Below are 22,136 nucleotides of genomic sequence, written 5' to 3' on the forward strand. Positions count from 1 at the left end.
ACTTGCATTTATAAAGCACCCTTCACAGCCACAGGATGTCCCAAAATACTTGATGAAGTATTTTAGAAGTGTAGTCACTGGTGTAGGAAATGCAGCAACTAATTTGTGCACAGCAAGCTCCCACAACACCAATGTGTTTGTAACCAGATAACCTGGGTTTTGGTGATGCCAACCGAGGGATAAATATTAGCCCAGGAGACTGGCGAGAACTCCTCTGCTATCCTTCAAAATAGTGTGAAGGGATCTTTTACATCTACGTGAGGTGGGACAAAAGGAAGCACACACCCCCGGCAGTGCGGCACCCCTGCAACATGCTAACAATGGAATATGAACTGGGGAGGAACCCCAACCACCCTCCACTCACGTGACACCGGAGCTTAGTTCCGCCCACGCACGTGACAAAGTCGCCGCTCCGCCCCCCTAGAAGCATGTGACTGCCGGCGGCTCAGCCCTATCCCCGAACGCCTTCCACCACGTGACGTGGGAGCGGATCGGCCCCGCCCTTGAGCTGGTGACGCCAGAGCGTAACCCCTCCCGCCCCGCCCCGCCTATCGCGCGCGACGGCAGGCTGCGATTTCCCGGAACGCGCGAGACCAGCCCCGCCCCGCGAGACGTCATCACGGAGACCGGCCCCGCCCCCAGTAGCAGCTGAGAGCTCGAGCGGCGCCCGGATCCCCCTGAGGTAAATAAGCGGCGTCTCCCCTCACACGGAGAAATGGCGGCAGCGGGTTGTCAGCCTCCATGGTCAGGGAGGAGGCCCTAGTCTGATCTCTCCCCTTCACCGGGGAAAGACGGGGGTTGATATCGCTCGTCCGGAGCCCGGAAATGGAAAGCTCTAGAAACACCTGGAAGTTCACCGCGAAATGTCTTTAAAATCGGCTCCCAGCCACTCGAGGTTTAACCGCCTAGCGGCTCTGGAAGCTTCAAGCGGGTTTGGGGTGGGCCCCTCTTGTTCTTCTTTTCCAGGGGGTGGGGGGTGGGGGGAGGGGGTGGTGGTGGTTAGCCGACCCTTGATGGCACGTGACGCGCGAGCTGTCAGCTGACCCGATGGGGGTGGGGGGTCACGTGGTATGTGCTGGTTGGAGGCTATGCGGGCCATCCTGCCCCTGCTAGTCCTTTATAGCCTTCAGCCACCATCTCCACTCCCCTTTTACACTGTCCTCTGTGGCTCTCTGTCTCACCTCTGAGGCTTCAAGAATACCTCTAAAAGCTCAGGCATTCTCAGTACAGCACTGAGGGAATGCTGCCCTGTCAGAAGCACCATCTTATCAATAAGACATTAAACCCCCCCCCACCCCACCCCACCCCCCGGCCCTCTTAGTGAAAGATACAATCACCAGTTTGCAGAAGAGCAGAGACATTCTCCCCAGTGTCCTGGTCAATATTTATGCCTCAGTCAGTATTACTGAATAACCATTTACCTGGTCTTTGTCACATTGCTGTTTTGTGGAGGTTGCTGTGTGTAAATTGGCTGTTCTGTTTTCTTCTATTACAACAACAAGAACTTTATGCAAGTGGTTAGGACCTGGATTGGAATGCACTGCCTGAAGAGTGTAGGAGAGGGAAATTCAGTCATGGCTTTCAAAAGTGAATTGGATATTTATCTGAAGAGAAGAAATTTACAGAGTTAAGGGAGAAGGGCAAGGATGGGGCTAGCTAACTGTTTTTACATGGATGTGATAGACCAAATGGCCTTCCGAGCTGTAACCATTCTATGATTTGTATATTATAACTGTGGCTACACTTCAAAAGTACTTCGCTACAAAGTGTTTTGGTGTGTCCTGAAAGTGCTATGTAGTGAAAGTGTTTCTTTTAAAATTATTAATTCAGCTTCCAACATCCTTTCAGTTAGAGTGCTGTAGGTACCAGTAACTCTCTAAGTGAATACATTTCTCATCTCCCCTCTCACCAATCATTTTGAACCTATGTTATTGACCCATTTGCCAGAAGAAAGAGCCATTCTTTGAAATGTGTTGCCTTCACACTTGTCTTTATTGTCAAAACCCCTTGAACACTGGTATTCCATCCATAAAGCGATTAGAAAAAGCAGTAGCTTTCCCACAGCTTTAGTTTTAGGTTCCAGGTTTTGGCTGTTGTGAGCAATTTTGATAAATATTAATGACCTGGACCTGGGTATACAGGACATAATTTCAAAGTTTGCCAATGACCCTAAACTCAGAAATGTCGAAAGCAATGAAGAGAATAGTAACAGATTCCAGAAAGACATCGACTGGTGAAATGGGCTGACACATGGTGGATGAAATTTAACACAGCGCTGTGAAGAATAGAAAGAGGCAATATCAAGCAGCACTCGCTTAACAATAACCTGCTCACGGATGCCCAGTTTGGGTTCAGCCAGTGCCACTCAGCTCCTGACCTCATTACAGCCTTGGTTCAAACATGGACAAAAGAGCTGAACTCCCGAGGTGAGATGAGAGTGACTGCCCTCGAAGTCATGGCAGCATTTGGCTGAGTGTGGCATCAAGGAGCACTAGCAAAACTGGAGTCAATGGAAATCAGGGGGGGAACTCTCTGCTGGTTGGAGTCATACCTAGCGCAAAGGAAGATGGTTGTGGTTGTTGGAGGTCAGTCATTCGAGCTCCAGGACATCACTGCAGGAGTTCCTCAGGGTAGTGTCCTTGGCCCAACCTTCTTCAGCTGCTTCATCAGTGACCTTCCATCATAAAGTCAGAAGTGGGGATGTTCGCTGATGATTGCACAATGTTCAGCACCATTCGCAATTCCTCCAATACTTAAGCAGTCCATGTCCAAATGCAGCAAAACCTGGACAATATCCAGGCTTAGACTTGACATGTGGCAAGTAACATTCGTGCCACACAAGTGTCAGGCAATGACCATCTCCAACAAAAGAGAGAATCCAACCATAGTCCCTTGATGTTCAATGGCATTACCATCAATCAATCCCTCGCTATCAACATCCTGGAGGTTCCCATTGACCAGAAACTGAACTGGACTAGCCATATAAATATTGTGGCTACAAGAGGAGGTCAAGAGGCTTGGAATCATGTGACGAGTAACCCACCTCCTGACTCCCCAAAGCCTGTCCACCATTTACAAGGCACAAGGCAGAACTGTTTTGGAATATTCCCCACTTGCCTGGATGAGTGCAGCTCCCACAACACTCAAGAAGCTTGACACTGTCCAGGGCAAAAGCAGCCTGCTTGATAGGCACCACATCCACAATCACTCACTCCTTCCACCATCGATGCACAGTGGCAGTAGAGTGTACAATCTATAAGATGGATTGCAGGAATTCACCAAGGCTCCTTCGGCAGCACCTTCCAAACCTGCAACCACTACCATCTAGAAGGACGAGGGCAGCAGATAGATGGCAACACCACCACCTGGAACTTCCCCTCCAAGGTATTCACCACCCTGACTTGGAAATATATTACCGTTCTTTCACTGTCGCTGGGTCAAAATTATGTAGCTCCCCGTATCTACTCCACATGGACTGCAGCAGTTCAAGAAGGCAGCTCACTACCACCTTCTCAAGGGCAATTAGGGATGGGCATTAAATGCTGACCCAGCCAGCGAAGCCCACATCCCATGAGTGAATATAAAAAAAATAGTGGTATGATTTTAAAGGGGCTGAAGGAACAGGGACATGTACATCAATCTTTGAAAGTGGGAGGACGGGTTGAACATAGGTACAAAGGAGCAGGAGTAGGCCATTCAGCCCATTGAACCTGTTCCACCATTCAATATGATCATGCTGATCATTCACTTCAATGCCTTTTTCCTCACTCTTCCCATATTCCTTTGACATTAGTATCAGAAATCTGTCAATCTCTACTTTAAACATGCTCAATGACTGAGCTGCTATAGCCCCCTGGGGCGTAGAATTCCAAAGATTCACAATTCACAAAGAATCTGAATTTTTTAAAAAAAATCCTCATCTTGGTCTTAAGTGGCTTCCCCCTTATTTTGAAATTGTGTTCCCTGGTTCTAGACTCCTCAACCAGGGGAAACATCTTACCTGCATCTATCCTGTCTATCCCTTTAAGTATTTTGTAGGTTTCAATGAGAACAGCTCTCATTCTTCAAAACTCTGGAGAATACCGGCCCAGTTTCCCCAATCTCTCTTCATAGGATGGTCCCACCATCCCAGGAACAAGTCTATTATCTCTTATCCCTTGTGCTTTATTTTTGCTAACCAGCCTCCTTTATCAAAAGCCTTCTGAATTCTAATTATACCAAGTGCACTGCCTCCCCTTTATCAATTCTGTTAGTAACATCCTCATAAAAACTCCAACAAGTTTGTCAAACATGATTCCCCATTCATAAATCCATGTTGACTATGCCCAATCAGATCATTATTATCCAAATGTCCATTTATCACGCCCTATATCGTAGATGGTGGAATTTGAATTCAATAAAATGAATTCTGGAATTAAAAGTCTAATGATGACAAAGAAACCATTGCCAATTGTCGTGAAAACCTACCTGGTTCATTAATGCCCTTTAGGGAAGGTTATCTGCTGTCCTTACCTGGTCTGGCCTACGTGTGAATCCAGAGCTACAGCAATGCGGCTGAGTCTTAAATGCCTCCTAAAAAAGGGCAATTAGGGATAGGCAATAAATGCTGACCTAGCCAGCGATGCCCACATCCCAAGAATGAATAAAGAAAAAGATTCCCCCATTTTCCCTACTACTGTCGTTACACTAACAGGTCTGTAGTTCCCTGTTTTCTCTCTCCCTGCCTTCTTAAACAGTAGAGTGACATTTGCTACCTTCCAATCTGCAGAATATTGGAAGATGATCACCAATGCATCCACTGTCTTCAAAGCTTTCAACACTCTGGGATGTAGAATATCAGGTCCCGGTAGACTTATCAACTTTCAGTAGATAAAAACAAAAAAACTGCAGATGCTGGAAATCCAAAACAAAAACAGAATTACCTGGAAAAACTCAGCAGGTCTGGCAGCATCGGCGGAGAAGAAAAGAGTTGACGTTTTGAGTCATGAGGACTCGAAACATCAACTCTTTTCTTCTCCGCCGATGCTGCCAGACCTGCTGAGTTTTTCCAGGTAATTCTGTTTTTGTTTTGTTATCAACTTTCAATCCTATTAATTTCTCTAATACAACCTTCTTACTAATGCTAATTCCCTTTAATTCCCTCATCTTCCCAAGTCCCTTGGATATCCAATCCTGGAAGATTTCTTGTATCTTCCTAAGTGAAGACAGACACAAAGTAATCATTTAGCTTCTCTGCCATTTCTCTAGTCCCCATTCTAAACTTCCTGACTCTGCCTGTAATGGACCCACATTTGTCTGAGCCAAATGTTTCCTTTTTAAATACCTGTAGAAGCTTTTGCCGTCATTTTTGTTTTTTGCAATTTAGATTCATATGCTATTCTCCCTTTCTTTATCAGTTTCTTGGCCCTCTTTTGCTGTATTCTAAAATCCTCTCAATCCTCAAGCTTACTACTATTTCTGGCAACTTTATAGGCATTTTCTTTTAATCTTATACAATCTTTAGCTTCCTCTGTTAGCCATGATTAACTGCCTTTTTGAGGTTTTTGTGCCTTGAAGGAATGTATAGTTGCTGTAAACTATGTAATAATTCTTTGAAGACTATCCATTGTCTATGTACCATCGTACCTCTTAATGTATTTTCCCATTCCACCTCAGCCTGTTTGTCCCTCATGCCTTCATAATTTCCTTTGTTCAAGTTTAAAACCCTGGCTTCAGATTGAACTTTCAAACATAATGTAAAATTCTATCATTGTTATGGTCACTCATCCCTAAAGGTTCTTTTACAACAAGATTATTAATTAGCCCTTTCTCATTGCATAATACTAGATCTAAAGTAGCCTGTTCTGCAGTCGGTTCCTCAACATACTGCTTTAGAAAACCATCCCTAACACACTCTAGTAACGCATCCTCCACAGCATTAGTGCTCATTAGATTTACCCCGTCTATATGCAGATTGAAGTAACCTATGATCTGTATTACCCATGCTACATGCTTCTCTATTCTCCTGATTAATACCATCCCCCACACTACTGCTACTGTTTGGTGGCCTATATACAACTCCAACCAATGTTTGCTGCCCCTTGCTGTTTCTTAGCTCCATCCAAACAGATTCCACATTTTGTTCTTCTGATTTCAGATCCTCCCTTACCAATGTACTAATTTCATCCCTTATTATCAGCGCAACACCACCTCCTTTTCCTTATTGTCTATCCTTTCTTGAGAAGGCATTTCTCAAAAAGACATACTCAATCTTTGGCTTTATAAGTACAGGCGTAGAGTGCAAAAGCACTAAACCCTCCTAAAACACTGGTCAGACCCCAGCTGGAGTATTGTGCCCAATCCCGGGCATCACACTTTAGGAAGGATGCTAAGGTTTTGGTGAGACTACAGAGGAGATTTACTGGAATAGTATAAGGAATGAGGGACTTAGTTATGTGGAGAAACTGGGGTTGTTCTCATTTGTGCAGAAAAGGTTGAGGGAGATTTGACAAGTATTCAAAGCCCACTCAAGAATCTTGAGCACAAATCTAGGCTGACAGTGCCAGTGCTGGTACAAAGAGAGTGCTGCACTGGCAGAGGTGCATCTTTTGGTTGAGGCATTAAATCAAGGCCTTGTCTTCACTCTCAGGCACTATTCTTGAAGAAGAGCAGGGGAGTTTAGATTTCTAAATTTGTTGATGTCCAGGAATTCCTGTTCTGATGGAGAGGGAAAAAGATTATTTTGCATAGAACAGGGAGGTTGGGTGTTACTGTTATTATCTGGGTATAAGAAGTTTCAATTGAGAATTTGATGGCTCTGTAGCATATATCCTGAAACATTCTGGGTGAGTGACACATTTTCTGATCTAGAAAGATTAGCATTGTACACGAAGAGTTGGCCCAATTCTTTAATGCTGTGATGGAGTTGGTCACTTATAGCAGAATGCTAACTAACTGCAATAGTATTTGGTTCTTTTTTCCAGTGTTAGTTCATTTTAAGATGATAATTCATTTTCTCAATGAATGGTTTTGGATAAATGCAACTGTTCCTTTTTGGGGTAAATGAATGATACACATTTGAAACTATCAGGCTATATAATATGTTAGCCTAGCACCTCTGGAACTTGAGCATGCCTATAGCCCAAAATGATAAGTGTGAAAGCCCCTTTGGTTGTAAGTGTCCGAAGTAAAATGCATTTGGGAAACCTCAACCCAGTTCCTAGCACTCGTGGCTGCACAGTGCAAAACAGTCCCTAATTCGCCTATTTTGCCCAGGTAGCTGATGTGAGAAAAAGAAAACTGTCACAACAATCACTAGCATTTATACATTGCCCTTAATTGGATGTCCCAAAATGCTTCACAGGAATGTTGTCAAAAAATTTTGGCACTGAGTTACTTAAGGGAGAGGATCTATAAGGAGGAGAGGGAGAGGGGTGGAAAGGTTTAGGGAAGGAATTCCAGAGCTTAGGGTCCAAGCATCTGTAGATATGGCTCTCAGTGGTGAAGCGATTAAAATCGGGGATGCACAAGAGACTAAAGTGGGGAAGTGCAGAGATCTCTGAGGTTGTAGGGCTGGACGAAGTTACAGAAATAGGTGTTGGTTGGAAGTGAGGTCATGGGGGGGTGCTTTGAAAGGGAAATGAGATTGTGATTGAAGTGTGTTGCTGGGAAGAATAGAGGAAGCATCAAGCTATTAGATACAGAAAATATTCCATTACTTAGAACTGACTATTTTCTCGCTGAACACATTTGCACAAATACGAACATATGAATCAGGAGCAGGAATTCGCCCCTAGAGCCTTCTCTGCCAGTTGATAAGATCATGGCTGATCGGATTGTGGCCTCTACTTTCCTGTCTACCCCTATATCCTTTGACTCCCTTTTCAAACAAGAATTATCTATCTCAGCCTTAAAAATATTCAATGATCCAGTCTCCACTGCTCTCTGGGGAAGAGTTCCACAGATTAATGAGCTTCTGAGAGAAAAAAAAATTCTCCTCATCTCCAACTTAAATGGGCAACCCTTTATTTTTAAACAGCGTCCCCTAGTTCTAGTCTCTCCCATAAGGGGAGACACACTTTCAGCATCCACGCTGTTGAGTCCCCTCAGGATCTGATATACTCCAAAAAAATAACCTCATTTTCCTAAATTCCAGTGGATACAGGCCCAAACTGGCCAAACTTTCCTCATAAGGGTAACTCCCCATCTGAGGTATCAGTCCAAGTGAACGTTCTCTGCACGGCTAATGCAATGATATAATTTCTTAAACAAGGAGACCAAAACTGTAAAACAAAAATACTACTTAAAATATGAAATTCTGCCACTCTCGCTATGCTCTAATATATTGCAGTTTACATGTGAATGTTAGTTACATAGTACTATAATTTTGTCTTTGTTCTAAAAAGATAAGTACTCAGAGAAAGTTGTGCATTTAAAGGAGGGACTTTACTGTTTTGTCTTTCAGAATTGGTTTTTGCCTCGTGTGAAATTTTAAAGGAAAATGGCAGATGTAAGTTTTTTTAATTACTCAAAGGAAATGTGTATGTAATTTGCTAGGCTGTCTAGATTGTAACGGGTTTAAAGAGCATATGGAAAGAGTCTGTTTTTTAAAGCACTATTGATATCAATGAAGGTTCCAACAATTATTAAATGTGCAGTTAATCAAGGTGAGCGGTAGAGTAAATGTGTTGCCACTTCTGTAAGCCACACAACCATTATAGGTGCAAACAGAACTTCATCTAACAATGTAAAAGTAAAATACTGCGGATGCTGGAAATCGGAAATAAAAACAGAAAATGTTAGTAAAAGTAAAGCTCAGCAGGTCTGGCAGCATCTGTGGAAGTGAAACAGAGTTAACGTTTCGAGTCCATATGATTCCTCCTCAGAGCTAAAGAGGGTGACTCTTTAGCTCTGAGGAAGAGGCATATGAACTTAAAACGTTAACTTTGTTTCTGTTCCACAGATGCCACCAGACCTGCTGAATTTTACCAGCACTTTCTGTTTTTTTGTAATCTAACAATGTTGTGTGCGCCATCTGTGGACCTCACTGGCAAGGTAAGTTCTCTTGCTTCCTTTTCTAATTATTCAAAAACTAAGATTCTGGGTACAGGAAGCTTTCATTGTCCTGTCTAAGCTTTGTTCTAACATAGTTCTGCAGTGATACATGTAACTCCCTAGACCTGATATCAGTGGTGCAAGGTTTAAATTTATTTACTACACACACCTAAAGGTTCACAGTGGGTGTGACTCCTTCCTCTTCACCTTTCTCTCATCCCCTGTGCTCGCTTCGGCAGCACATATACTAAAATTGGAACGATACAGAGAAGATTAGCATGGCCCCTGCGCAAGGATGACACGCAAATTCGTGAAGCGTTCCATATTTGGCTTGGCCTAAATAGCCAAGTGGTTATGGTACTGGGTTTGTAACCCCAAGATCAAGAGTTCAAATCTCACAATGGCAAACTATGGAACAATGTAACTTCATCTGAAACAGATGGAAAGGTGTTTGTACTCGAAAGAGTTACAGCCTCCTAGTTAAGAATTTCTCTCATCCCCCCCGTGTTTCTATGCTGGATTGTTTGCCTGCCATCTAATGAGGCTTAATTTCATCTGGCTAAACATTGGGCAGGCTTAAGCCATTGCCTTTATCCCACACTTCTTATTCCATATCCTTCTTGCCCCTCCCATTTGAAACCCAGAGCCCTAGTTAGAGGCAGCTACATTATTTTAGCACATACAGGATCTCACTGTGGAATACTTTATGCATGATTGCTACAAGATAAATAGTTTAACCAATTGAAAACCACAGGTTGGTTAATTTTGGATGTTGGCTGCAGGTTAATGTGTTTTTAAACAATTCTTTGAAATAAATCCACGGCAGTTCTGTAACTCACTGGAACTGTGAGAGGTTTGAACCTCAATCCTTGTTTCAAATTGAAAATTTGCCATATACTTATGTTAGAATAATGCAGTAAAAATGTATGTCTTTCTTTTATACAGGATTTGAAGAGATACCTTTACAAACAGTTGCCTAGGTGAGAATATAAATCAAACCTGCCTTATCTCTGATCTGTTTCCATTTCTGATTTTTTTTTTCCCATTAATTTTGATTGGCTGAGACCTTAGTTACTTCCGAAATGCTCATTATTAATTCTGTCCTGTTAATTAGACATTTATATTTCTTAATTGCTGTCTTTCTTTCCCCTTCTCTTTCTTTATCTTCTAAAATTGTTTTCTCTTATACTGCTAAAGTGGATTTCTCATCTTTTCCTGCCGCTCTATAATAATAATTCAAATTTATAAAACATGGTCAGTATCTGTCGGTTTCACCGGTAGACTCAGTCTACCGTAGTTCCCTGGCTTTTTTAGGAGCTTGAGGTGGTGATTTCTTCACTGTCCCCACTTCAATCTATAACACTCAAGAACTTGCATTCCATCTGTAAGTGCCAACTGTTTACTGATACTGTTAGAAAAGCTAGCTTGGAAATGTTGTCTCTGTGCCAGTAATAATTACTCTAAGTTATAGCGGATACGATATTCAGACAGCACACATAATGATTTTGCAGTTGCTGAGTTTGCTTGCAGGATGATTAGCCCTCTAGGTCTTCCCTGTTTTACTTAACCATAATCTTGCTTTATGAGCTCAGCAAAAAGGCCATTGCACCACCTCCTTGATGATCTTCATTCTTGGTTTTACAGCTAGCGTACGTCAACACAGTATCCGAAAGGGTCGGTTTTATGACATAGCAACATGAGTGGTATTCTCCACTAACAGGATGCTGCCATCAGGCCAAAAAGACATTCTGCCTATTACACAAATGAGTAATGGGGTATATGAATTTCAGTGCTGGTGCAATGCCAGGTATATAGGTCATACTTCCCAACGGCTGGCAGATTGTATCAAATAGCACCTTTCTTCAACTGTTCAAACAGGCAAAGTACTGACTGTACCCAACTAGCCCATGTGTGCAAAACCCAAAATATAGTGTCCAACATTAGATGTGATTCCGTGATTAGACAACACTTGCTGATTGTGCTAAGAATTACACTGACAACCATTTTTAAGATTGTCAGTTGGGCTTACAGTGTGGCTCACTTATGCATGCTAGAAACTATATATAGTCACAAATAGGGCCCTGTCCCTTGTAGACAGAAGGAGCATGTCCACGCCTTTTTCACCTAAACAGTTGACCTGTCTGGTTTGAATTTAAACAAAAAATTGGCAGTTAATTGTTTCCTGGTGCATTCTCCATGGCAATGCTTCTACCAATCAGAGTGCATTGCCAACCAATCAGCCCTCTCTTATGCGATATACGTAGTTCTTCCCTTTGTAATTGTTATCCTTGCGTATCTGTCCCCCTGATGAGTGCAAGACATAAAGCTTTGATAACACATCTTTTTTTGCAGTAATACCAAAGCTTTTATGTTAGTATTAGTGTTCCTAATGCCCTCTTGTTGCAACTGTTGTCGTAAAACCTTCTGCAAAGTTAACTTTTAAATTCCTAAATAGAGGCTACATGTCTTATCAAAAATGTGAATTGAGTAACACAATTGACAGTGTTAAGTGCCATTATTTGGTTAGGTCAGTTTGTTGAATAAATATCCTTTTCATTGGGATCGAAGCACATGTTCTGTTTAATTTTGTTAACACAAACAAAAATAAACATAATTTTGATAGCCTACAATCAGTGGGAGAATGGCATTGAAAGGGACTGTGCTTTAATGTGGGCAAACTTTGTACAAATGTGATTCCATTTAAATGTGGCAACATTAAATGGCTCTGTAGCTATTGCAATAGGGAGTATAACAATTCCTTACTAGCTGTGTTACGACAGTTTTGTTTAACTTGGGGTCTCCTATAGTGAGCGGAAGATGGAGGTGATGGCTGTTAATGTTTAAACATTTAATTTATAAGGAATGAAAATAGATGGTTGTTATATCACTGACTTGAATACTGCAGCTAATTCTGCACAGTTATTTTAGATGTAAAATTATATTTAGTACACTGTTTAAATATTCTTTTCCTTTCATATGCACATCTGTTGTGTGAAGTAAGAAATTGCATGACTTTTTATAGGGAGGAATAGTGAGGAAATGTGAATAACTGTGGTTTTCAAGTTAGTCACAGTGGAAATATATGAGTTCCAGTTATATGATGTGGGTGTTGCTGAATTTTTGAGCAGCTCCAGGAGTCCAAGCAGAATGCTAAAATATTTAGAATCCATGTTTGTTAATACTCAGCATCATGGTGAACATTGATTTCTCAGTAGTCCTCTGTGAGTTTCATTACAATTTTTCAATAGATAAAACTATTGTGTGATAATTTCATTGGTTGCACTATTTTAAATTCTGGTACCAATGCAAAAATGCAGGATGAATAAATTTGCATCATTGTTTTACAGTGTCGAGGGCCTTCATGCCATTGTAGTATCCGACAGAGATGGAGTGCCTGTTATTAAAGGTAATTTAATCCAACCTTTTACTGTGAATTTATAACTTATCAGTAATTGCATTGTGCTCCAAATTTAGATTAGCTCCTCATATATTTGGCTATCAGTGGCCAAGCAAATTTCAAACTAGGCGATGCAGGTTGAAAATTAATGTACTTTATCTTATCCTGATTACATTAAATTAGTTATAGTAGTGAACTTTTTTTAGTTTATCCAAACGCAGTAGGGGTGAAATTCAACTTTGGCAGGAGGTACAAACTACGTTTGTCTCATTACCTCAGTACTTTACAACCAATGAATTACTTCTGAAATAATCATTATTGTAAAGGCAAATGAGAGGTTCTACAAACAGTCCTTGAGAGCATGCAACTACATAACTTGCTTTGTTGCGGGGTTGGTTGAGGGAGAATTGTTGGACAAGAGATGGGAAGAGCTCCCTTCTCCTCTTCCAATAATACAGAAGGATGTTTTGCATCCACTTGAACAGCCAGCTGTTTAACCTCCCACTCAAAAAGATAGCACCTCCCATCAGTACTGTATTCAAGTGACAGCCAAAATTGTGCTCAAATCCATAACGCAGCATGAATCCAGGGGGAGGCAATGGCATAGTGGTATTGTCACTGGACTGGGGTGCTCTGGGAACCCAGGTTCAAATCCCACCATGGCGGATGGTGAAATTTGAATTCAATAAAAAAAATTAAAAGTCTGATGAAACCGTTGCCAATTGTCGTAAAAACCCATCTGGTTTTTTAGGACAATAAATGTGGCCTAGCCAGCAACGCCCACATCCCATGAAAGAATGAAATAAGTGCTACCAACCTATCTAAACTGACACCACTGGGCTGTTGTTCTGTGGATTGGCTGCTTTATATCAGTGAAATGCTCTCGACACTGCAGTAATATTTGTAAGCAATCTGTTTAATGGTGAATCCTGCATAATTCTTCAGCCTTAAATGTTGAAAAATCAGCTGAATAATTTGCTGGATTGATTTACAGGAGATGTTATTCGAACTTTTCCTCAAGAAATAAAATGCATTACTCGTAAAACACTCCATTTAATGAAAGAACCCTGACCAAATTTAAACCATTTGAAAAAAGAATGTTGGAGGGACCGACAAACCATACTTGAACCCATAATTTGATCATTGTCAAGCCAAGGCGACACAAAAGAAAGAAGCAACAGCGACGTGGTTAGGACCTGGAATGCACTACTTAAGAGTATGGTGGAAGTGGATTCAATTGAGGCTTCAGAAGAGTACCGGATAATTACCTGAAGAGAAAAGATTTGCAGGGCTATGGGACAAATGCAAGGGAGTGGGCATAGGTCAATTGCACTTGCAGAGAGCCAGCATGGACACGACAGCCCAAATGGCCTCCTGTGCTGTTGCCATTCTATGATTCAATGAAGTTCTGTTTTCAGAACTTTGTAATTTCTTACTGTTTTCCCTTGCCCAGTCAGAATGTTATTGCTGGTGCGTGAAACGTAATGCGTTCTCCCCATTTTGATGGGGTGTTTTGTTAACGTGCTTTTCTGGAGTAACGTGTTACGTTTGTGCGAGTGGAGCAGTAGAAATTAATTGTTCCCATGGGTTATCTTCCTTCAGTTGCTAATGATAATGCACCAGAACATGCACTGAGGCCTGGATTCCTCTCTACCTTTGCTCTGGCAACAGATCAAGGAAGCAAGCTGGGACTTTCAAAGAACAAGAGCATCATTTGCTATTACAATACGTACCAGGTGATTTTTTTTTAACTGAATCATCTATAAGTAATAAACGTGTTACTCAAGTAATTAGTATGTGCCTCTTCTCTCCCCATCTCATTACGTGCATTTTTCTATACACATGTATTTTTTATGGCGGGATGGTGGCATAGTAGTATTGTCATCAGATTAGTAATTCAGAGACCCAGACTAATGCTCTGGAGACAAGGGTTCAAATCCCACCATGGCAGCTGGTAGATTTAAATTCAATTAATAAACCTGGAATTAAAAGCTAGTCTGAGTAATGGTAAAACCATCATAGATTGTCGTAAAAACCCAACTTATGTCCTTTAGGGAAGGAAATTTGGCGTCCTTACCTGGTGTGGCCTACATGTGACTTGGGTGCACAGTAATGTGGTTGACTCTTAATTGCCATCTGAAATAGTCTACCATGTCACTCAGTTCAAGAGCAATTAGGGATGGGCAACAAATGCTGACAAGCGACACCCACATCCCATGAAAGAATAAATAAAACAAGCTTCTTTGAATCTAAATTGCATTTAATTTTTTTCAAACATTGGACTCATGTTCTAATGAACATGGTGCACTTTCTTAGTGCGTGCTATGTTTGGGTACTTTCCCAAAAAAAGTACCCTGGTTAATACACTGGTATGGTTGTACCCTTAACAAGTATTTATTAGGGATTCCAAACTGGTACAACAGCTTTACACATTTCTAGATTAGGATGGTTGGGTCGCTTGTACAGTTGCAATCAGATTGCAGTGTGTTTCCATTTTCTGTCTTGTATCATTATCCGCCCCACTGTTTGCAGGGATATCTTTTGTATTTAAATGAGGGTCTGAAATATGTATTTTCATTTTAAATTGTTTCCATTGCCAAACTTGTATGGGAGAATTTATATATATGGTCAAACCTGCTCTTGGTTGCCATCTGTGTTAGGCAGTGGAACAGCACCTATATGCTGCAGTTATAATGTTGACCTGCAGTGGGATCCATCCTCGGAATAATCCCCTCCCCCCAATATTGCCAGGTACTGTACCATTATCTAACGGAAGCAAGTTGTTGATCAAAATTGAAGGAAAGGTTTGCAGCATTTGGTTGAGAGCTACTCGCTCTAATCAGCTTATTATTGTTTTGCTTTAACTTTCAACCATACCTTCTGGCATAATTACCTCCACCACTGAAAGGGAGAAGAGATAATGTTTCTACCCCTGTTCATTATTCTGTAAACAATATATCTCAAAAACAAATGGAATTATTTTAAGAACTTGGTACACAGGACATGGCCCAAGGAAGAACTGAGTTTTTGGTGAAGATGAGGATCCAGATCCTGGAATTTTTTAAAGGATTGTTTAATATTGGGAGATAGGGCAAATTGACTTTTTTTTTAATGTTGTGGGTTGTTTGATTTAGAATGTTGTTGATTGATTGTTTTTGAATGTTTAGATTATTTCAGTTGATGTGGTGGAATTTGTCACAGCTGTCAAAATGTCAGCAAAGTTTTCAGAGCAGGATTTTGGATATGGATTGGCCTGAAGCCGCCTCATTGAGATGGAAGCTCTTAATAAAAATACTTCTTTTTTCAGCTTTGCAGTTACAGAGCATAAACCAGGCAGGAAAAAAAGCCTCGAGGACGAGTACTTGCAATAACATTGAGTTAACACAGCATGGTGGAGGTATGCTCTGCACTGAGTGCCCTCTTCACTTTGTTAATGCTGAGTCCTGAGCTCCCAGTTTCATTGTAAACACATCACCAGTGGAGATGACCATTCAGTTCTTGTGAACTGTTATTTTTTGGTTGAATTTTGACCAGAATAATGTTTGGCTTTCATGATTTTTCTTTTCTTATCCTTGTCCTTTTTGTTTTCCAGGTTGTACAGTTTAATCGGTTGCCTTTGGTAGTTAGCTTCATAGCCAACAGCAGCGCCAACACAGGTACTTTATTTTTGTACATTGCACGTTAAAATACATATCACTGTAATGATGCTGAAGATGATTAGGATATAATTTTCATATCGCCTTATCACATTGGTGCAAAGTACATTAAGCTCACTTCAGTGCAAGTATTGCTGCAGCACTCCAGGCATTCCACTCTTCACAAGGCATTCTTGTTACCTGCCAGGTTAGTGCACTGAATATAAAAGCAGTTGGTTTTGTCAATAAAAGCAATACATGCTGTGCACATCTTTGGTTGTAATATTTCATTACAAAAGAACTTCAGTGGTACTCAACCCCACAATCTTCTGTCTCAGATGAGTGCTACTAACTGAAGCAAAGCTGAAATTTTTTTTTTTTACCCTCACCCTCTCTAAAGAGAAACAAGATTCGCTTGGTTTAGTCACTGACATTTGTGGTAGAATGACTTTTACAGTTGAAGCAACTGACACTGGTTACACAGGTGCTTCTGTAAACTCTAGAAAGGCTATTTTGGTACATACCATATTGGCTTAGTACATGGATGCACTTTTCATCCTGAAATTCCATGTGTGCAGTCTGTTAAGTTGTCAATATAATGAGAATATATGAAGTTATACAACATGATTTGATGGAGACCTAACCTGAACAGATTAAAATAGGCATTGAAATTAGTTATTTTGGACTTCCCATTCTGTGGCCTGTTTCATGCAAATTTTGTTCATTGCTACTTCTGGAGATTAATATTTTATAAAATACTAGATTGATCACCTAATAATGTTGGCGATGGCAATATAGAACCTTTGATGGGCTGTGATGACAGAATGGTTCAGGAAACGAGAAGCAATATTTTGGGCATTGACACTTCCTATAATGGCTCGCCTGCCTCAATGTGTTTGACTTTGCAATGTGTTTCACTGAAGCAAATGAAGACCCAAAGCACAAATGAATATAGAAATTAGTTCTGTGAAGGGTGGAATTCTTCTTTCCTAAAACATGTATTTTTGAAAATTTGTTTTTAAGTTGGGGAATTTGGAGAATGTATTACATGAATAGGTATATCTGTTTTAATAAAAAGACCAACAAGTGGTTCCTAATAGTTCCCCATATGACTAGTTTTATATCCTATTTTAACCCAAGTTAATTAGAATCAATCTCGATCTTGTGTTTAGGTTGCCCAGACTACTGATTTATCTGCCAACCTATCGTAATAACATTAATTTTGTTCATTCTGGAGCAGGAGGAGTCAGAGACCAGATACATTTAAATCCTTTTCTAAGTTTATTTACTATTTCTACAATTTAAAATTCACAATACAATGTTGTTCTTGCTTGACCTGCAACACTGGCCTACCAAATGCAACATGGATCTGTATGCCCAGCAGTGACTTGGCTCCTTCCATTTCACATCCAGGATTCACCAGCAATGCTGTTTCAACCTTCCTGCTCTGCCACTGGCTCCCCTTACCTAACAATACCAATGACCTTGGAGCTGCAATAACCCAACTGTTTATAGCTGATTTTCCCCCTTAACTTACTTTTAAACATTTTCAAAGTTGTTTTTATTATAAGCAATAAGCTACAAGAGAAAAAGCTTTTTCATACAGCAAGTAGTTATGGTCTGGAATGCATTGCCTGCGAATGTGGTGGAGGCACGTTCAATCTGAAAGGGGAGAATGTGCAGGGTTACAGGGAGAATGGTACTAAGTGAATTGCTCATTCGGAGAGCCAGTGCAGACACAATGGGCCGAATAGCTGCCTGTTGCGCTGTAACAATTCTATGATGATGGCTCAGATTTGCTGTCGTTGCGACAATGAAACTATCAGTTCTCACCATCATTATTCCTCTGAAACTGACAGTAGCCAAACAAATCTACATATGTTCAGTTAAACATGGAAATCCAGTTGTTGTTATCAGTGATGTCCTGCTCCTCCACAGGGTACACTGTGTATCTGAAGTCCCTGCAGACAGCAAATCTTTCAAAATCACTAAACTGTTGAGAAATCCCTTTATGCTGTAATATTGTTGTTAAGAACTCTGAAAGTTTTTAATGGTGTACTAACTCATAACTACTGCTAAAGACCCTGGAAAATTAAATTTATATTTGTTTCACATCAATTTTTTTCCATATGATAAAATCCAAGATTTTTGTAAAGTATGATATTTTAGCTTAGGATGTGTATGTCCCGATCATTTATTTCACTCTGCACAATTTATACAAAATGAAGGACAATTAGTGCATTTTACTTTTGATTTGCTGTCTGTTTGAATTCCTCAGTGTGATTGGCTGCTTAGCTTGCTTGATGACATTGTTGCTGGATGCCTGAACATAGCTGCATACATTTTTAACTAGCCGATCCTCTGCAAATTGAAATGAACTTTACTGCTGTTTCAAACTAGCCCTTAACTTAGTCAAAAACAGAATTACCTGGAAAAACTCAGCAGGTCTGGCAGCATCGGCAGAGAAGAAAAGAGTTGACATTTCGAGTCTTCATGACCCTTCGACAGAACTTCAGAAGTTCTGTCGAAGGGTCATGAGGACTCGAAACGTCAAATCTTTTCTTCTCCGCCAATGCTGCCAGACCTGCTGAGTTTTTCCAGGTAATTCTGTTTTTGTTTTGGATTTCCAGCATCCGCAGTTTTTTTGTTTTTTGTTTTTATCCCTTAACTTAGTGTTGTTTAAAAGAATAAGTATCATTGAAATGGGATAACTGAAATGATTTCATATTTGTTGATATTAAAACATTTAATAGCCTTAGAGTAGACTATGTAGCTAGCCCTTTCTGAACATGATGGGATATGTAGCCATTACTATGAGAACCTAGATGAGAATGCAAGTTGTAAGATTCAAAAGCTTTCACATCTTGGGTAAACAAGGTGTTAAGGAGATAAGGGAACAGACAGGGCTATTGGAGACCACACATTTGAGGCTAAAAAGGTGAGATAACAGGGAACATCTGCAAGCTTGAATTATTCAGGTCATTAATTAGATTTTGTGATGTATACATTAAAGTAATTGAAAGTTGTATCAAGTAGTGTAGTGAAATGTGGTAACTAAAAGCTATAAATTTGTTACACGGACTTTGTGTAAGAGAGACCCTGGAAACCAACCAGGATTCATCTCTCCAGCATATGCTTGAATCAAAATCTTCATTCACTTGAAGCTCACAGACTCGGAGTGGTTAGTTTATTGTTTTTAACCACAAAAATCATTTAGCCACCTCTCTCCGGAGTATGTTCCAAAGGAGAGTCATATTGGACTTGAAATGTTAACTCTGTTTGTCTCTCCACAGATGCTGCCAGACCTGCTCAGTTTTTCCAGCACTTTGTTTTTATTACTTATCTCTGTAATCTCCTCCATCCCTACAATCCTCCCAGGCCTCTGCGCTCCCCCAATTCTGACCTTTTGAACATCCCCGATTTTGATCGCTCCAGCATCTGCATCCATGCCTTCTACTTCTATGCTCCAGAATTTCCCTATGCTGCAGAATTTCCCTTAACCTCTCCATCTCCCTCTCTCCCCTTTAAGATACTCTTTGAAACCTCTTTCACCAATCTTTCATCCGAATATACTGCAAGGGTCCATGTCAGATTCTGTTCATAATCTTCCTGTGAAGTGCCTTGGGGCATTTTACTATGTTAAAAGCACAGTATAAATACAAGTTGTTGCTGTTATCTCTCTCTGCCAAAACTTTGGGCATTGTAGCAGCCTGTCTCTTGCAATCCTTTTCTTAGTGTGCCTTCATTATAAGATTAGAGCAGTGGAAGCAGAACAGCGTTGGAGACAAGTGAGCGTGAATGAGGGACGAGGCGGAACAGTAGGAAAGGATGGAATTGTTGGCATGTGTTTTTCCTGTGGTCTAGGAGCTGCAGTATCTGGGTGAGGCACTATATGATTGTGGCATAGGGTGGATCCAGGGCAAGGCTGTTGATTTTAGAGTGTGACTTCAATTTAGCAGCCTATATTTAGTAGGATAGTAAAGAAATAGTGACTGGAACCCTGTGTTTTTATCTACTGCAATTTTATTAGGCAGATATTTTTGGGAGATTTTGTGAATATGATTAGTTGCTTAAAGGGGGAAAATACATAGCTGATGAGAAGGAAAGACATTGAGTCATTTTTTAAACATTGCTAGATGTGTACAGAACAATCAACATTCTAGTAAATGAGGAGAAAATGTATATTTTAATGGAAAGTGCATATTGATCTCTGCATGAAGATTGGTAGAGTGACTCCTATGTTTGCATCATAGCTCAATTGTTAAAATGGGGCAGCAATAAAGCTATTAAGAGGGCAAAGGGGAATATAAAACTTGTATAAAAATAGGGAAATTGAAAATCTGTGACGAGGACTAAGTGACTTCAGGAAGACATATAGATTAGTAGTGTGGGCGGGTAGTTAATGAAGTTTAATTCAGACAAATGTGAGGAAATATAAAATAAACAGAAAAAACTCTAAAGCTGAAGAAAACTTAGGTGTTTATGGAGACATAAACCTTTAGAAGTGAGAGGACAAGTTGATAATGTCTTAAGAGCAAGTCAGCATATAGACCCCTACATTTTTAAGGAGATACACAGAGTACAGAAAGCAAAGAGACAATGCTACAATTAGAATATTGCCTATTTTTGGCACCTTAGGAAATAAGCCAGGGAGAGGAAATGAAAATATATTCATTATTTGATACCAGGGATAGGAGCCCTTAGTTATGAGGAGAGAAGAAAATGGGGCAGCTTTTTATTCGAACAAAAAGATGAAAATCTGGAAGAAATGTTCAAAATCAAGGGCTTTTGAAGCAGCAAAGGAAAGGTTGCTTCTATTGGTTGGTAACTGGGGCGCATAAATTTAAGATCATAAGATAAACAAACGCAGAGTTTCAGCATCTTTTCAGTACAGGGAGTTGTGAGTTTCTGACAGAACATGGAACTCTCTGTACTGAAAGCATAAAGATTGCAGGAAAAGGTAAGGCTGAACGAATAGCTTTGAGCCCTGGCACAGGTGTGAGGGACCAAATAGCCTCCTCAGGACAATTCTTGGCTGTTTGGTAGTGGCTATGCATTTTACTGGTTTTATACTCTGCTGCTTCCTGTCTTCAAAGGGTTGATTGTCAGTTTGGAGAAAGAGCTCGCACCATTGTTTGAAGAATTGCGCCAGGCTGTGGAAGTTTCATGAAGAACGAAGCAAGAAAATATATCATCTCAAAGATTGTGAACTTATTGGCAAGTCATTAGTGCAGCGTGCAGTTCCCAGGGATTTGGGTCATGCTCTTAAAGACGATCCATCAAGTTTAATGCTTCTTAAACTGAGAATTGGATCGTAGATGACTTTCCTCCAAGTTCTGCTTGACAGTATTTACTGCATACAGCTGTTGCTGTGCTCAACACCTCACTGCCACTAATGATATGTGGTGTTTAAGACCCCAATGTGTTTCTGTTTATAAAGTAAGTTAGAATTTCTGGTATCTTGATTGCATTGTCATAACTCACGGGCTGTTGCTCGTCTTACTTTGGAGGCATAGGGAAGAGGTGAATCACTGCTGACTTTAAATTACGTTAAAACAAGGCACAATTAATGCCTAAGGTGAAGCTCTTGTTACTAAAGAGACAGAACTGCTTAAACTGTTGGCGTGTAAATTCACTCGTGTACATTTTGGTTGTGATATATTGCTTGTAACAGAGAACCACAAATGGTGGTAGTTATTTACTGAGTGCAAACATAATTTGGAATAAAACATGAGTATTCAAAGCTGTCAAATGTTTAACTTACTTTGTGGTAAATTAACAAATAATCATTACACATACAGCATAACATTTGTTAAATTAACACTCAAAGCAGTTTCATTATTTTCCATACAGGCTGAATATTTAAAACCTAGTCCGTTGATCTGCATAATTTCAAGCTACATTTCTGTATTTTGATAGCCACGCTCAGCACATAGTACACTGACTGAAAGTTGTAGGTTCAAGTCTCACGCTGGAGACTTGAATCAGAAAAATCTAGACTGAAGTTTTGGTGCAGCACTGTCAGAGGTACTAGCTTTTGAATGAGATGGTAAACTGAAGTCCAATCTCAA

At 40.5% G+C, this 22,136-nt stretch overlaps 1 protein-coding gene and 1 non-coding gene across 4 annotated transcripts; both read left to right on the forward strand.

Annotated features, from left to right (window-relative positions):
* Positions 1-561: 561 nt before the first annotated feature.
* lamtor3 (late endosomal/lysosomal adaptor, MAPK and MTOR activator 3) lies at positions 562-21,812 on the forward strand. 3 transcript variants are annotated; one of them, XM_041192769.1, is made up of 8 exons: positions 562-682; positions 8,444-8,488; positions 9,979-10,013; positions 12,381-12,439; positions 14,033-14,166; positions 16,023-16,086; positions 19,801-19,945; positions 21,162-21,812. In XM_041192769.1, exons 2-8 carry the CDS (start codon positions 8,480-8,482, stop codon positions 21,202-21,204), a joined length of 489 nt encoding a protein of 162 aa, XP_041048703.1. In that variant the 5' UTR covers positions 562-682; positions 8,444-8,479; the 3' UTR covers positions 21,205-21,812. The 3 variants fall into 3 exon arrangements, with proteins under 3 accessions (XP_041048703.1, XP_041048706.1, XP_041048704.1); XM_041192770.1 differs by lacking the exon at positions 562-682 and adding an exon at positions 3,119-3,384; XM_041192772.1 differs by lacking the exon at positions 19,801-19,945 and having other exon boundaries at positions 573-682.
* On the forward strand, positions 9,257-9,363 carry LOC121285752. Its single transcript, XR_005944769.1, has one exon. It is a non-coding gene; the product is annotated as a U6 spliceosomal RNA (small nuclear RNA).
* Positions 21,813-22,136: the final 324 nt, after the last annotated feature.

Source organism: Carcharodon carcharias, chromosome 1, assembly GCF_017639515.1.
Source record: "Carcharodon carcharias isolate sCarCar2 chromosome 1, sCarCar2.pri, whole genome shotgun sequence".
In the NCBI taxonomy this organism is placed as follows: Eukaryota; Metazoa; Chordata; class Chondrichthyes; order Lamniformes; family Lamnidae; genus Carcharodon; species Carcharodon carcharias.